The 15859-nt window shown below is 37.5% G+C and overlaps 3 protein-coding genes across 10 annotated transcripts; 1 reads left to right on the top strand and 2 right to left on the bottom strand.

Annotated features, from left to right (window-relative positions):
* The first annotated feature begins 710 nt into the window (after positions 1-710).
* On the top strand, positions 711-8272 carry LOC126593199 (E3 ubiquitin-protein ligase JMJ24). 8 transcript variants are annotated; one of them, XM_050259131.1, is made up of 15 exons: positions 711-916; positions 1255-1399; positions 1742-2317; positions 2688-2830; positions 2924-3023; positions 3153-3285; positions 3382-3436; positions 3954-4641; positions 4816-5145; positions 5694-6116; positions 6223-6295; positions 6881-6966; positions 7236-7382; positions 7521-7591; positions 7999-8272. In XM_050259131.1, exons 3-15 carry the CDS (start codon positions 1802-1804, stop codon positions 8096-8098), a joined length of 2865 nt encoding a protein of 954 aa, XP_050115088.1. In that variant the 5' UTR covers positions 711-916; positions 1255-1399; positions 1742-1801; the 3' UTR covers positions 8099-8272. The 8 variants fall into 8 exon arrangements, with proteins under 8 accessions (XP_050115088.1, XP_050115091.1, XP_050115089.1 ...); XM_050259134.1 differs by having other exon boundaries at positions 1746-2317; XM_050259132.1 differs by lacking the exon at positions 1255-1399 and having other exon boundaries at positions 711-1027.
* LOC126593201 (psbP domain-containing protein 7, chloroplastic) lies at positions 8113-9690 on the bottom strand. Its single transcript, XM_050259138.1, has 3 exons — positions 9213-9690; positions 8751-8982; positions 8113-8667 (listed from the first exon to the last, which is right to left on the bottom strand). Exons 1-3 carry the CDS (start codon positions 9562-9564, stop codon positions 8355-8357), a joined length of 897 nt encoding a protein of 298 aa, XP_050115095.1. The 5' UTR covers positions 9565-9690; the 3' UTR covers positions 8113-8354.
* A 1574-nt stretch (positions 9691-11264) lies between these two features.
* On the bottom strand, positions 11265-15618 carry LOC126594607 (zinc finger protein GAI-ASSOCIATED FACTOR 1-like). Its single transcript, XM_050260986.1, has 3 exons — positions 15084-15618; positions 13562-13958; positions 11265-12350 (listed from the first exon to the last, which is right to left on the bottom strand). The coding sequence occupies exons 1-3, from the start codon at positions 15313-15315 to the stop codon at positions 11411-11413; spliced, it is 1569 nt and encodes a 522-aa protein (XP_050116943.1). The 5' UTR covers positions 15316-15618; the 3' UTR covers positions 11265-11410.
* Between the last annotated feature and the right edge of the window lie 241 nt (positions 15619-15859).

The raw sequence follows: 15859 nt of genomic DNA on the forward strand, positions 1-15859 counted from the left end.
TCGTATAAGTCAATTTTTATCAAGTATTATTTATTTTTAATTTTAAATAAAAATATTTAAAATAAATTCACGATTTACGATAAACAAATACGATTCACAAATTTTCGAAATTTTCACAAAAAATTTCGACGAGAACCCGGATTTTCAAGGGCGTGGGCATCGTGTGACGTCAAAGTGTTTGCTTTTGAGAGTCAAATTAGGTTGGGATCTTAGTCCCACTCAAACGTTTGTTTTTAGAAAAGTTTATTTAAATTGACATCTATTTTTTAATGCTCAATGTAAAACTTGAAAGTGTTAAAAAACAAATGTCAATTCAAATAAAAAGAAATATTATTAAATTGTTGTACAACGTGATAATTGTTTGATTCATTTTAATATTTAGATTCAAATACAATTTTTGTGTAGGAATGATTACTAAATAACAATTAAAAATTATACAATTCTTGTCACTTAATATTACGGTCTGATCGTATTCTTTTTTATTTGAAAGTGAGATGTCTTAGTTCAAATCTCGTGAATGACGAATTTGATACTAAATTAGGTTGTTCATTATGTGATTTTGTTGAACTCTCTGCTTAATCTAAAAATATGGATGTACTGAAAGAAAAAAAATTAAACAGTTCTTACATGGCATAGGCTTTGATTCTCTACTAACTTAAAAAAAATAAAAAAAATAAAAAAAAGTCTGGGTTTTCTGGTATAGTTTCACAGATGTCGGAAAATAGCCGGAAGAGCAAAAAGAGAAAACACAAGTTAAAAGGTAAAATCGAAATTAAACCCAAACACAAACACTAGAACGACACGGACAGCTAGAGAGAGAAAGAGAGAGAGAGTCGCCGTCTCCTTCCATTGAATTTATATGCTTCAGTGCCTTCGTCCGCTGCCGTCTCAATGAAACCCTAATTTCAGCATTCAGGTACTTTCTCTTTCTAAAAATACCTCAAATTCTCCTTCTATGATCTGAATTCTGTCTGGAATTTTGAGCTCAGGAAATTCTGTCGTTAAAGAACGAAGAAACTCGATACGTGTATAGATTTTTCTCTACCTCTTGTTTGATCATAGGTTCCCTACTTAATTATAGTTTAATTATTCTCTCTTAATTTCGTTGCTTCTTGTTTGGTAGAATTAGAGTAGGTTTTAGCGTTGTTAAGAACAAACACACAATTGAATTTGAATGGTTTAACTTTTTAATTGAGATTTTTCAAGTTTACTGTTTGTCGACTGTAAAATTTAGTTTTGAGGAAAAAAATGCAGGATTTGGGTCTTTAACTTAGGCAGTGGAGGGGAGAGACTGTTTTTTTAACTTAAATACCGTGCCTTGGCGCAACGGAAAGGTTGCTCCTTTATGACCAAAAGGTCACGGGTTCAAGTCGTGGAAACAGCCTCTTTGCAAAGCGAGGTAAGGCTGCATTCTCCCCTTGTAATTACGTTGCCCTGGCATTAATGGTGACAATTTTATTGCTTGGCCCTTTAACTCAAACTGATCTGCTATGATTTGAAAAACCGCATTAGAATTCACAGAACCTATGTATGGTTCTAGGAGTTTAGTAGGGTAGTTTGTTGCTTTCGGATCTGTTTAGGCGAAAATGCTTTAATTTTGTCATAGGCACCGTGATTCCGCTTGTGCATTGCCGATATTTCTGTGAGTTGACCAACATTGTTGCAAGCTAGTGTATGTCTAATTCTTTGGAGTCTGAGGCACTCTTTGATGTTATTACATTGATTAAAGGGCTTTTTGTAGGTAGGTCTTGCAAGCATAACACTGTAAGCAGTGTAAAAGAACTGTGACGAGTTCGCTGTAATGGATCAACCACGTTTGGCCCTTGGGAATGGTGACGATAATGTCGGGATTCCGGATGATTTGCGATGCAAGAGATCAGATGGGAAACAGTGGAGGTGCACTGCCATGTCTATGCCAGATAAAACAGTATGTGAAAAACATTACATCCAGGCAAAGAAGAGGGCAGCTAATTCTGCAATGCGAGCAAATTTGAAAAAAGCCAAGAGGAAGTCGTTAGGTGAAAGTGATATTTACTTGGAGAGTAAGAGTGATGATTTGGATGTACCACTTGCTAGCGTGAAGTCACAGGAGAGAAAGTACATGGAGAAGGTATCAAAAAATCATTTTCGTTATTCACTTGAGAGACCACCCGTGAAGGGTTTATCTGTGCGTAATTCTCCAAAACCAAAGGACGAAATGGACTTGGATGAGTATGAGGAAAATTGGAGGTCTAATAAGTCACCACCTGCTAATGCTTTGGACTCATCCAGGAACAGACCGCAGAGGAGTTTTGATGTTAATGCTATGACAGTTTCGGTATGTTGGTTTTACAATGTCTTCGGTGCATCAGTTAGTTTTTATAAGTTGATCTTTGCTATCTATTGTTGCTAGTATAGTTTCCATACTGACGCATGACAAAGAGAGCTTTTTCCCCTACAGGGTAATAATGCTCTGTAAAACAAGTGTGCTTAAATAGTCAGTTATACTTGTTGATTTTTAGTACATTTCAGTATCGCTTAGATAGTTAGATTATAGTTCATCAACATCAAATGTAGGGATTCAAGAATAAAGACTGAAACGTCCCATTTGCTAGTCTGTTTGTCATTCAGCTGTATGTTTCGATTTAGAATTGGATAATCACTACTTTTATGTTTTCTAATATTGAGGCAAAACCTTTATCTTGCAGGAAGACTCTGATGGAAGATCAGAATCCTCTGAAGAAACTGGTGGCCAAACTTGCCATCAGTGTCGGAGGAATGACAGAGAGACAGTCATTTGGTGCCTCAAATGTGATAGAAGAGGATACTGTGACAGCTGTATTTCAACATGGTGAGGTTGAGTGTCTTGAAAAGACACAATACGCATATGTTTAAGTGATTCAGTTTCATGTCCGTATTCTGTATTCATGTTTTAACTTTTTAGGTACTCGGACATCCCATTAGAAGAGATTCAGAGGTCCTGTCCAGCATGTCGTGGCACTTGTAATTGCAGAGTGTGCCTACGCAGAGATAATTTGGTAAAGGTAATTCATACAAAGGAGTCTTGAACTAGTTATATGATTGAGTTTAAATTTTCCAAAAACTTGTGACGAATTTTCTGTTGAGATGATCAGCTTAGGTGAATGAGTATTTCTGATGTTTCTGTTTTGCAGGTAAGGATAAGAGAGATCCCAGTGCTAGATAAGTTGAAATATCTCCACTGTCTGCTGTCTTCAGTGCTTCCTATAGTTAAGCAAATCCATCAAGTACAATGCTTTGAAGTTGAACTGGAAAAAAAGCTTCGCGGTAAGATGATCTAATATGTTCATGGCATTTTGATTTCAATATATTTGTGTCTTTTGTACATTGTTTTACCATTTTATTTACATATGTATTTTGCAGGAACTGATATAGATCTTGCCCGGACAAAATTGAATGCAGATGAGCAAATGTGCTGGTAATTCAATTACTTTACCCCTTCATATCATAGAATAATGTTCTTAATAAAAAAAATAAGTATAATAAACTAGTAAACATTTTAAATCGTGCCTACTCACGTGGTCCTACAGAGTTGAGGCTGTTCAGCCATGTTTGTGACCCAAACTCCATGTTCTCCTGAATTTGCCCAAACTCCATATTCTCCTGAATTTGCCCAAACTCCATATTCTCCTGAATTTGAAGGAACTATGTTTCTATCATGTTTTTCATAAATAGAGCGATCCAAAATCCAGATTACCCTGAAACTGAAAGAACTTGACGTTGCTGTCATACTTGTTGTAAGGGGATAAACTAATCAAAACTCCATTTTCTCCTGAAACTGAAGAAATCTTGATGTTTCTGTAGATTATTAGTTTTTGTTTTAATTTATTTTTGTCGATGTGTCTGCAATTTTAGGTCTATTTATTGCAGCTGTACTGTCACAAACATTTTCTTCCTGTTCTGAAGAACATTTCCTTTTGATGTGTTTTATGCAGCAATTTCTGTAGAATTCCCATCATTGATTATCATTGGCACTGTTCCCGCTGCGCGTATGATCTCTGCCTTAACTGTTGTCGAGATCTTCGAGAAGCATCCATGCCTGGTGTTAGAGGAGAGGTGGTAGAGAATCAAATTGGTGAGGATAGGCGAGAAAAAGATACCAAGTTGGAGCAACCAAAATTGTCCAAAGTCAGAGTAAATTTAGCAGACAAGTTTTCCAACTGGAAAGCCCACAGTGATGGAAGTATCCCTTGCCCTCCAAAGGAGTATGGTGGCTGTGGCCATTCATCGTTGAATTTAAGCCGTATCTTTAAGATGAACTGGGTTGCAAAACTATTAAAAAATGCAGAGGAAATGGTTAGTGGCTGTACAGTCAATGATGCTGTCAATCTGGAGAAAACTGGGCTTAACGATCCAAGACTTAGCCAGTATGCTCATAGAGAGGATAGCGATAATTTCTTGTACTGTGCTGCATCTGAAGATATCAAATCTGATGGGATTGGCAATTTTAAAAGGCATTGGCATAGGGGTGAGCCCATCATTGTTAAGGAGGTGTTTGATAGCTCATCAATTTCAAGCTGGGATCCAATGGTTATATGGAGAGGGATTCGGGAGACCGCAGATGAGAAATTAAAGGATGAGAACAGAAGGGTGAAGGCCATAAATTGCTGTGACTGGTCTGAGGTTCGCTCTAACTGCTATTTCTTGTATTTACCTGTATTGCCTTTCTTTCCTTCTTATATTATGTATCAGCTGTTTGTAACCAACTCTTGTTGTAATGAAATAATTCTTTAGTTGATTTGTAATATATTGTGTTGTAAACCTAAAGTATACCTCTGTGCTTTGACATGATGGCAGATTGATATTGAACTTAGTGAATTCATGAAAGGCTACTCCGAGGGAAGAGTTAATGAAAATGGTATGCCAGAAATGTTGAAACTCAAAGATTGGCCTTCTCCTAGTGCATCTGAAGAGTTCTTATTATATCAGAGACCTGAATTTATCAGCAGACTGCCCTTACTTGAGTATATTCACTCCAAGTTTGGTCTTTTAAATGTTGCTGCAAAACTGCCACACTATTCTTTGCAAAACGAGGTTGGACCTAAGATTTTTATTTCTTATGGGACCTATGAGGAACTTGGTAGACACGACTCCTTGACCAATCTCCATTTCAACATGCATGACATGGTTAGTTGTTCTTCATTTTTGTTGACTTATTGCCATTGATGTTGAAGTTGCAAATCGTTTTTTCTAATGTAGATTTTGTTTTTGCTTTGCAAACATGGCTATTAATTTTGTAATTCATCTGTTTGATGTAAGACGATATACATTTAAATAAAGGGTTGTCATGGACCACCATGGACTGTTGATGGAGTTGACCACAAAGTGAAGTAAATGTGATCAACTCTGTCAAGGGGAGTCATGCTTTTATGCTGTGCAAGTGAAACCTCCTCTACATGTGTGTGTACTACATACACACACGTGCGCACATAAAGCATTTTTTGGTACCATGATGTATCCGTGTCAGAACTTTTAGCTAATGGTATGCAATTTTGTGCATAAGTTTTGATGCAACATTACGTTTAGGTATTAAACTTAAGATCTTCATATCTTTTTTATTTCTTTGGCGTTGGATTGTTTTGATATGGATGAACATTTGATTTGCATGTTTCATGAACTAATTTTTTATCTGGATCAAATAAACATATTTTCACCTATCAAACTGCTGTGGTCAGGTATACCTGCTGGTGCACGCATGTGAGGTAAAGCTAAAAGGTTTGCAGAAGACAAAGATTGAGAACACACAAAAATCCGAGGAATCTGAGGTTGAAGAATCATCCGGGGATCTTCAAATGGGTATGGGAGAGGATACAAGGTCTGATGTATCACTTGGTCAGAATGTGGAGAATGAATATGGGGCAACCTTGGCCTCAGATAAAGATGAGAGTACGGCAGACCATGGACATGAATCCACTCCTATGGTTGAAGATGACACCGCCAACTGTGAACAGTTAGAGAGAGACGGTAAAGATGTCTCTGAAAAAACTCATCTGGGAGTTATTTGGGATGTTTTCCGTCGACAGGATGTTCCAAAGCTGACTGAGTATTTGAGAATACATTGGCAAGAATTTGGGAAGCTCAATGAAACAAATATTTTTGTAAGTTTATCTCTTAAGTCTTTTATACCTGTACCTTTCCCCAATTGATTCAACAGAGTTGGCTTGCATACCGTGCAAATAACTGATGCTACATTTTGGATATCAGGTAACATTGCCTCTTTATGATGGGACATTGTTCCTGAATGCGGATCATAAAAGAAAATTGAAGGAGGAATTTGGTAAGGATGACTTAACTATATCTCTTTTATTTATTTTGTGTAGAGAGATCACCCACCCACACCCTTCCCTCCTTTTGTTTATACATTTCCCACTAAGATGATTTAGGGAAAACATTCTGTTGATAGTTATGCTAGTAGCCATCCATTGTACCAATTTCTGGTGTACCATTTTGGTTTAATTAGCAAAAATCCTCAAAATGTCCATAGGCAAGCTGCAGCTGTCTACTCAGCTGCTGTTTTTTACTGGTTTCCTGGTCGTTACCATGACTTCTGTTGAAAATTGAAGAATGCACATGTTTCGTAAACGGAAACATGTGTTCTTTGAATTTGACTTTTACAATTGAAGTCAAATTGACTCTGGCTTGAACTATACGTGTGAATTCCCTGTTCTGCAAATTACTTTACACACCGCGACCTGCATTTCTAACTGGTTACTGGTCTATACTTCAGTGATGATGTACGTCATTTTACTTTTTGTAGTGCATGTGGCTGTGATCTTGATATTTAGCATTCTTTGAGATTTTCAGCATTCAAGTTATAAAAATTCTGAACTTAATACTTATGCTTTTCTTCCTGTTTTATCAGGAATTGAGCCATGGTCCTTTGAACAACATTTGGGGCAAGCTGTTTTTATTCCCGCTGGATGCCCTTTTCAAGTCAGGAGTCTTCAGGTAGTTTTCTTTGTAGCTGAATTAATATTTTTGAAGTACCAATTCCGTGTTATTGAATGAAATTGTGAAGGGTTTAGAATGGCTTGACAAGTAGTTTATGTAAAGTGTACAATTCTACTTGCGTCTGTACCATTTTTATTTCTTGGTCGTTCGAGGATGTCACATAGCAAAACAATTTGGTCTCTGGGACATTAGATATCCTAAATCTTTAGTGCATTTATTTCTAGCATATAATCGAATAAGTCATACTCTATTTTTTTTTTTTTCAGTCAACTGTTCAGCTGGGTCTTGATTTCTTATCTCCTGAAAGCCTCGGTGAGGCTGCACAACTAGCTGATGAGATTCGCTGTCTTCCAAATGACCATGAAGCAAAGCTACAAGTGTTGGAGGTTGGACAACGGAAATTTTCCTTAGAAGTATTCCGTGCCTTCCTTCTTTTTCCTTTTTTATTTTTTATCAGTTCTGGAAATGTTGTGCCCTCTCGTCTGGTGCGCTAATCTAGACTAATTTCTTTTGTTGGTATTCTCAATTCCCGCGGTTGGGTTCTAATGCAGGTAGGAAAGATATCACTTTATGCGGCAAGTTCAGCCATTAAAGAGATTCAGAAGTTGGTACTCGATCCAAAGTAAGCAAATCAACGTTATATTCTTCTTATTGCTTTTGTTGATGTTTTCGATCCCGCATTTTTATCCATTAGGAAAAACAAAATCTATACAAAGATATGTGGCCACTTGCATTGTGTTCCGTTGGCATCGAGCTGCCTTATGTGCATGGATTGAGGGAAGTGTAGGACAGGGGATAATATAACATTAGTAGATTCTAATTTGAACTGGAAATAGGATTTGGATTTCTCTTCCTTTGCACATGGTTCACCGTATTAAGTAGGGGATCCGAGCGTTGACAATGGGGTAGACCGAGGTTTTCCTCGACCACTCCGACCTTCCAAGCTTTGTTTTCATTTCTTTTTGTAAATATTAAAGCCTTTTCGTTCGAGACAAATTTAAAGGCTTCTGCTTTATGCTTCTGCTGCAGACTTGGAGCAGAGCTTGGATTTGAAGATCCAAATCTGACCGCGGCAGTTTCTGAGAATTTGGAGAAAATGACTAAACGAAGACAGATAACTTGTGCTTGAATCCGTTTGCACGGTTTAGATGAAGAAAATTTCATTAGAGGGGGGCGGCTAGACGCCTCGACGTGTGTTTTTCGATGTATAAATGTGCTTATATGCTGCACTTGAAGAATTTTTCGAACAACAATGTAGCACTTGTGCCATTAGTTAATGAAAAAGTGAGAGTAAATGCCAACACTTCACAAAGTTTTGTTCTGTAACCATGTGATTGACGACCTGAGAATCGCCGAACACGAAACGGCAATGCACTCTCTTCATATCAAGAGGTGAGGCTAAACGATTCGGCAATTCTATGGAAGTCAGACTTCAACTCCGGCCATGCTGATTCCGGTGCCTGAGCATTAAGTGTAAATAACCGACCACCACGAACGCAACATACCGCAATGTTATGCCGGTGAAACAAGGGGCTCTCAACTCTGAATTCAAGCTCGTAGTACTTAACATTGCTTGCACTATCCTCTCTCAATTTTGATTCGATCAAAGTTCCCTTGATGTCGGGGCGTTTGCCGGATCCTGTGACGGTCCTAACCACGGCTTCTCCTACCTCTTTTGGTCCTCCAAATGCTTCAATTCTACGAAAAACAACGTCAAAAATCAGCCTCAAATCGAAATGCCATGAAAGTGCAGAAACCATAGACTTCCTTCATTTGCTTACTTGAAATCAGGAGCAACTAGCGACACAATGACGCTAACATTGAGCTCGCCGGTGGTTGCGGGCGGGCCAAATGCGACAATGGGTTCACTGACATTTCGTCGGCGGCCATCAGTCCTGGATTTGGTGTTGAAGTTCAAGGGAGGAGGATCAAGTGATCTTTCAAATTCCTTTTTCTCTGCTGCTCGATACAGAAGTGTTTGATCTCCAACCCAACTTGCTGGGTATATAAATTCTGTCACGTCCAAAATTCATTCAAAAAAATTTAATTCATCAATTTATCTAAACGCAAAATTAGGGCGATGCAATTTAGACACTCAATATTGACATGCTGATATGCTCTTTGGTACAGGTTAGACACCAAGCTGCACTAGAGAGTGTGTCAGCAAGCGTGTCGGTTTTGTGTGTCCAAATAATTTTATCGACGAAACTACATCAAACATAATAGCATAATACATAACTGACCAAATCCTTCATTTGTGTCAATGCACCTACTGTAGCCTCCTATGGGATAAACCACATCCAGCTTAAGACTCCTACTACTTTCCGGCGACAACCCGAGAAGAAAACTTGTGACTCCGAGAAAATCAGCACCAAGAGCAACCACAGAAGCTGTCCCTAAACCGAGAAGAAGCCGCCGCCTAAACCCTGATTGTAGTGAAGCAAATTGGTCCGCCGGAGGCCTTTCTGCCCGGATTATTCTCACCTCTCGCAAACCCTTTTTCCGGCAGCCGGAGGACGGTGTGATTATGCGTATCTGGTTCAGGTTGAGGCATATATGTTTGCATGCATGAAAGTATTGGGGCAATGCCGGCATTGTCTTATCTTTTTGTTGAAGCACTAGTGCCGGCTTATTTAGTTCAACGCATGTTTTATCCGAACGAGTGGTTGTGGTAGAATTAGTACTCCCTTCATATTTCTAAAACTCATAGAGAGCATTTTCAACGGTTGCCTTTGGGCAAAGGGAAATGGCAATTGCCCAAAACACCTCCAGCAGGCCGAAATAAGGGCAGGTGGTGGGCCAAGCCATGCCCGTCCAAATGCCTGTGCAATTTAAGCCCGGCCTTCAGTCAAGAGGTACAGTTGATGTCCGCATGAAGTTAGCCACGATCTTTTTATTTTTTTCCAACGGGCGCCTGCAATCCACGCGTGGAATCAGGATGTGAGCTGACAAAACCTGCAACAATTGGCCCGCTGCAGCAAGTCCAACGGAAGAACCCAATGATTATGGATTTTCAACGGTAAAAAAAATTTGAAAACGTTTCTGTTATACCATGTAGAACGTTTTGGTGTGTCGGAATCGGCAGTAAGAAAAATCAAACAGTTAGAATTAATTCGATCGTTAAAAAAAAAGAATTTCATTTTATTTTTATTTTATATATACCCAACCATCTTCTTCATTTCTCCCACTACAACTTAATATTTATTTTTCCTACAAACTCCTATATTTGTTTTCAACTTTCCAAATCCGTTTGTTACCAAAAAAAAAAAAAAAAGAGTGATAGGACAATTGATCGATCATGGAAGATGTTGCTTGGCATGGGGCTTGGGTGAGTGTTTGCTCATCACCCGATCACATGAAATGAGATGAGGATGCAACAAATGTGGAATAAGATTCATGCACAATTTATTGGAAAAGGATCTTCTTCGGATCCCTTCTTCCTAATCCATCAAATCAGTGGATCCGTGCCATTTAAATTTGATCTAACGGCTACAAACAGGGGCCCACTTTAAAAATTATAACAACTTCAGCCGTTGGATCAAATTTCAATGACACAGATCCACTGATTTGGTGGATTAGAAGGAAGGGATCCGAAGAGGATCCCTTCCCCAATTTATTGAGCATATTCAAGGCACATCTCGGTCCGAGCAATCTCTTTCGAGTAGGTGCAAACATCTACACAAAGAGTTGAAATCTTGGCAAGAAGCCCTCACAAAAGCAGAAGAAATTTTATTGAAGTGGCAATAATCTAGCCAATGAGGTAGTAACAATTTATTATTAATTAATTTTCAAATATAATTGAGTAAAATTTAGGATTTTTCCCCAAACTTTCACTCTAGTTTAGATTTCATCCTCGAACTAAAAATTATTTAATTTAGGGCCTTAAGTTTGACAAAATGTGTAGCATTGGTCCCTCCCGTTAGCTTCCGTTAAAATTTTTGTTAGTTTGTCTATGTGACACATGTATGGATCACACATATTTAATTCTATAATAAAAATTTATTTAATTTGGGATCGTTCAGTTATTCATATAAATCAAATAAATGGATGATTCATCATGATGATACGACTTGTTGCCAAAACCGTCTATTTAGTTGATGCATATGAATGGCTAAATGCCCTCCAGGTTGAATATTTTTTGTAGATATAATATTTAGATGATGATAAAGAGAATAAACAATTCCGATAAGATGTTCCTACAGTAAAGAGACGTTACATGTAAATGAAGAAACAAGTAGGTTTCTCATGGGAGAACACAAGCATTATAAAAATTTTAAAAAAAAAAACTTAAAAAAGAAGATCAATCGAAACAATTCATTTACTAAAACTAAATTTTATCACATGGAGATCATAGCATCTAAAACCTAATAGTACAAAAAGTAAAACTTAAAAACTACGCTGAATCAGCCATCTCATTCCTTCATGACGAAACTGATCATGTTCAGCCAAACCTTTGCATTATTAGGTGATCATCATCATCAAATTCTCCAAACCCTAACTGATCTTGTTGACCGTGTTGTTGTTTCTGCTGATCATGAAAATTTTCTGGTCTATTAATATCACCCGATCCTCCAAGCCCTAAAAAGTCAACTGTCAATGTATCACCACTGCCCACATTACTAGCACCCCTCAACCCTATTTTATTTGGAGTCCCATTGTTTTCATGTTCCATGTTCTTCAAGAAACCATTGTTCTGATGATGATCGAATAACACGTTAAACATCCCCATTTGCGCACAATTAGCGCTGAAAAACTGTGGCGAGGTCTCTAATTGCGGAATGTTATGATCTCTCTGCTGCATGAAGCGGTTCATGTTGTACCCACCAGTAGTTGTACCATAGGTTGAGGGTGCCATGCTTGTTATGGTTGTACTACCAGGGTTAGGGTTAGGACCACCACTCATAGTTGCACCCATTTGAGCCGCTTTTTGTAGCAGCTGCGTGGCGGATAAGTGGCCTGATGAGCTGGGGATGAGTGATTGACCGTGCCCGCCGTGATTTAATTCGAAGAGTAATGACGATGGTGAAGATGATGAAGTGTTGTTGTTTAGGGATCTCGGTGACATGTTTAAGGGTTTTGCGGGTATTGGGAAGGGTCGTTGGGGTTCTAGGGTTAAAGGGGTATTTTTGGCATCAAAAATATGATGAAATTGACCAGATGTAGTAATATCTGATCTTGCTGATGGTGGGTTATCGTTGATTTTGTTGTTGTTCATGGGCATTGATGTGGAGATGATGAGCTCACTGTTGGAAAGTTGGCCTTGTTGTAAGTTTTGTGCTCCCATAATATTGTTGGACATTAGTACTACTCCTTGGTTTCTTGCGTTGTTCTCTTCAGCTATGGCATCACAAAAAGCTCTGTGGGTGATGAAGCTATCTCTTCTGCACAATATATAGACAGCCAATAGTAATCGTAAGCTAAACTGTATAAAGTTCATTTATGAGACTCAATTCAGACATATTTAACAAAGTGAAAACTGTGTGCCGCTATATTTACTATTGCTATAGGCCAAAAAGCCCTACCAGTTAAGGCAAACAATAAACCGAATACGTCTCTTGATTAATGGCCGGCGTAGAGGACAGACAAAATTAAACAAGATTCATGTATCAAGTACCATATACAATTATTCTATTGCATAGAAGGTTCAAGGAACAAATGTTTTTTAAATAAGAATGATTAGCACTTTCAATAATAAATTTTTGAAAAGATTAGTTTCAGTCATTCAAGTTGACGATATTAAGGATATATATGGAATTGTTACCATGTACAATTATTCTATTGCATAGAAGGTTCAAGGAACAAATGTTTTTTAAATAAGAATGATTAGCACTTTCAATAATAAATTTTTGAAAGATTAGTTTCAGTCATTCAAGTTGACAATATTAAAGAGATATATATATATATATATATATATATATATATATATATAGGGAATTGTTATTAGGATTTCAAAATTTTCATTTGACACTTTAAATTTTCTATATTTAAAAAGAAAATAACACTTGTGAGGAGTGCAAATTAAGATTTTTAAAGTGCTAATAACAGTTTCTTATATATATGTTAATTTTAAATGTCCATGCATGCACAAGCGGCACAACTTATCTATCCAAAACATCTGTCATCGTAGTTGTTCAAATTGTGTAATTATCGAGAGCACTTTTGCTCCCACTGTAATGTATACTCATTATACACCTAATTATTTGTTATGTGCTCTTTCACTTAATTCTAGTTAACTTTTACATTAAATGTTTTTTTTTTAATTTTGAAAAAAAATTAACCAAGATTAAATGTAAGAACACGTGACAGATGATTAGGCGTATGGTGAGCATACACCAAAGTTTAGGGTGGTGAGAAAAAATGCTCCTGTAATTATATAGACATTACTATAAGTTTTCTCTAAAAAAATGCTTGGGAGACTCCCTCAAAAGTAGGATTTTACATGGACTCTCTGTCACCCTGCGTTTAACATCAATTCCCGTGCGAACACTATAAAGTATTGTGCTAAAAATATGAGGTGATAAAGAGTCCATAAAGAGTCCCACGTTTGAGAGAGTGCCCACTTAACAATTCTCTTTCTGGAATACTAATTTACCTGGAGAAGATGGTTCCACAGTCACATTTGTATTCTCTAGTACCACAGATCTTTGAATGAGCTTTCCAGTCCGATTGCACCGCGTACTTCTTGGAGCACTTGTCACATTTCCACTTTTTCTCACCATGCTTCCGGCAAAAATGCTTTTTGATGCCCGTAAGATCCCCGAGTGCCCGCGATGGATCGTGGTGGACGCAGGAGGGTTCTGGGCAGACATAGACTCGCTTAATGATTTCGGTGCTTGTTCTTTGCTTAAGCTTCCACGGCAAGTTGTGACCTCTTCTGTGCAGTTGGAGGTTTTGGTCCCTTTGGAACCCCTTCTTGCAAATTTCACACACAAACCGGTTTGTGGCCATCAGGGTCTTTGGTGATAAGGCAATCACTTCAGCACTTGGGTCTGCATTTAGATGGATTTTTAAACAATTAGTACATATGTTTGAAATTAATTAAATTAGCATTAAGAAGTTTAAATGCATTAAGAAATTTGGAGCATTTTTATTGTGGATGGGGAAGCTTAATAGTAAAAGACTACAAAAAAAATACACTTGTGTACTACAATTTGAAATTACTATCTCAAGAGAGGGAGATAATATGTTGTATTTCGGCCAGTTGTATACACTCGATTACAAGGCAGATTTTATCAAGACAGAAAATCGTCAGCAACATGAGGGAAAGGGAAATGAGATGGTTCTCAGACAACTGAGAATGTATATATGAAGATCTTTTACTTGAAATAGTTGAGCACACAAATAAAGAAACAAAGGAGGGAGACCCTAGTCAAGGCAAACCAAGAGTCTACATTATTACGGATTGAGATCCACTTCAGATCTCACACTCAAGAGTCCATAGATTGAATAATTTGGAGTGTTCGATCGATCCCCATTAGCCTATCTCACTGACCCACCTTACACACAATCTCTCTCTCCAACACCCAAATGATCACTCTCACTTGAACGCTTTGGATTGCTTGATCCGTAGGCTCCAGAATGTGAGATTCGGAGAGGATCTCAATCTCTTTATTACAATAATCGTAAAACACTGAACCAATAATTGAACCCTTTCGAACTACTTATAGATATATCAATAATACATATAGTTCATTTTTTCTGGCCCCATCAATATTTTTTTTGTCTGGAAACCAAATAATCCACGGCTCTCCTTCAAGAACTGAATCAAATCTGTTTGAAGATAGCTAGCTAGCTAGCTAGCTACCTATCTAAGAACTAAATAATTGAACTAATTATTAAATATATGCAAGCATGCATATTTTGACCAAAAGGATACATAGAATGAAGATTATTACTCATAGAGCAAACTCGAGATAATAACTAGAAGATAAGAATAACACGTATTGAAGAAATTAAAATGAAAGTTTTTTAAACATCTATGAAGCTCGATTAAGCATATTCAAGTTACAAAAGATTAGGCGAGCCATACTACACATCATGGTCCGGTCTGCAGCTGACAAGCAGACTAAATTGGTGAACGTCAACAGAAAAGTAAGAAGTTTGAATTGATCTACCTGGAGTTCCTGGTAGGTTTCTTTTCTTCTTAGCCGGTGGAGGTTGCTTTTGTACTTGAGCAGTGGAGATACCATTGCTATCGATATTAGTTGTTGTTGGAAGGAAGGAGTTGGAGCCATGGAGGTTTGCATGGTGATTTAATAGCTCTTGTTGTTGCTGTTGAACTTCTTCTCCGCCATAATTTCCTGAAGAGAAGCTCCCAGTAGCTGCACTACCTGTGATATTTGACATTGAAGGAAGATAAAAGGAAGATAGATTTTTATTCACTCTTGTTTGTCTTACTTCCAAACTCTCCGTTGTTTCTTTCCCCACTTATCTTGTTCTTGGCGCTCTCTCTCTCTCTCTCTCTCTCTCTCTCTCTCTCTCTCGAGCAAGGCTATAGCTACTACTTCAAAATTTAATTAAATCAATGAGAAACTGAACAGAAAATATGGGATTTGTTGGAAGTCTAGAGAAGACAAAACCCAGAAAATTCTCCTTCAATTGTGGTGAAGAGAGAGTTTTTGTTGGCATAATATGAACGCAAGAACCAGGTCTTCCTTTGCCCCTAAACAGTTATCTTTGATGTAGATTATATATATGCCCCTGAAAGTAACTTTGTTGGTTTTAAATTTAATGATATATTACATTTAAAGGGTCCAATCCTCACTTCTTCTTATCTCTCACACATTCTCTGTTAATTTCTATTATTTGATTCTTTTCAATTCATTTAATTCGACTATCAGAAATTGAGATTGTTGTGTAGGAGTGTTTAAAATATTGATAAAAGGATAAA

The sequence above is a fragment of the Malus sylvestris genome, chromosome 12, assembly GCF_916048215.2.
Source record: "Malus sylvestris chromosome 12, drMalSylv7.2, whole genome shotgun sequence".
In the NCBI taxonomy this organism is placed as follows: domain Eukaryota; kingdom Viridiplantae; phylum Streptophyta; class Magnoliopsida; order Rosales; family Rosaceae; genus Malus; species Malus sylvestris.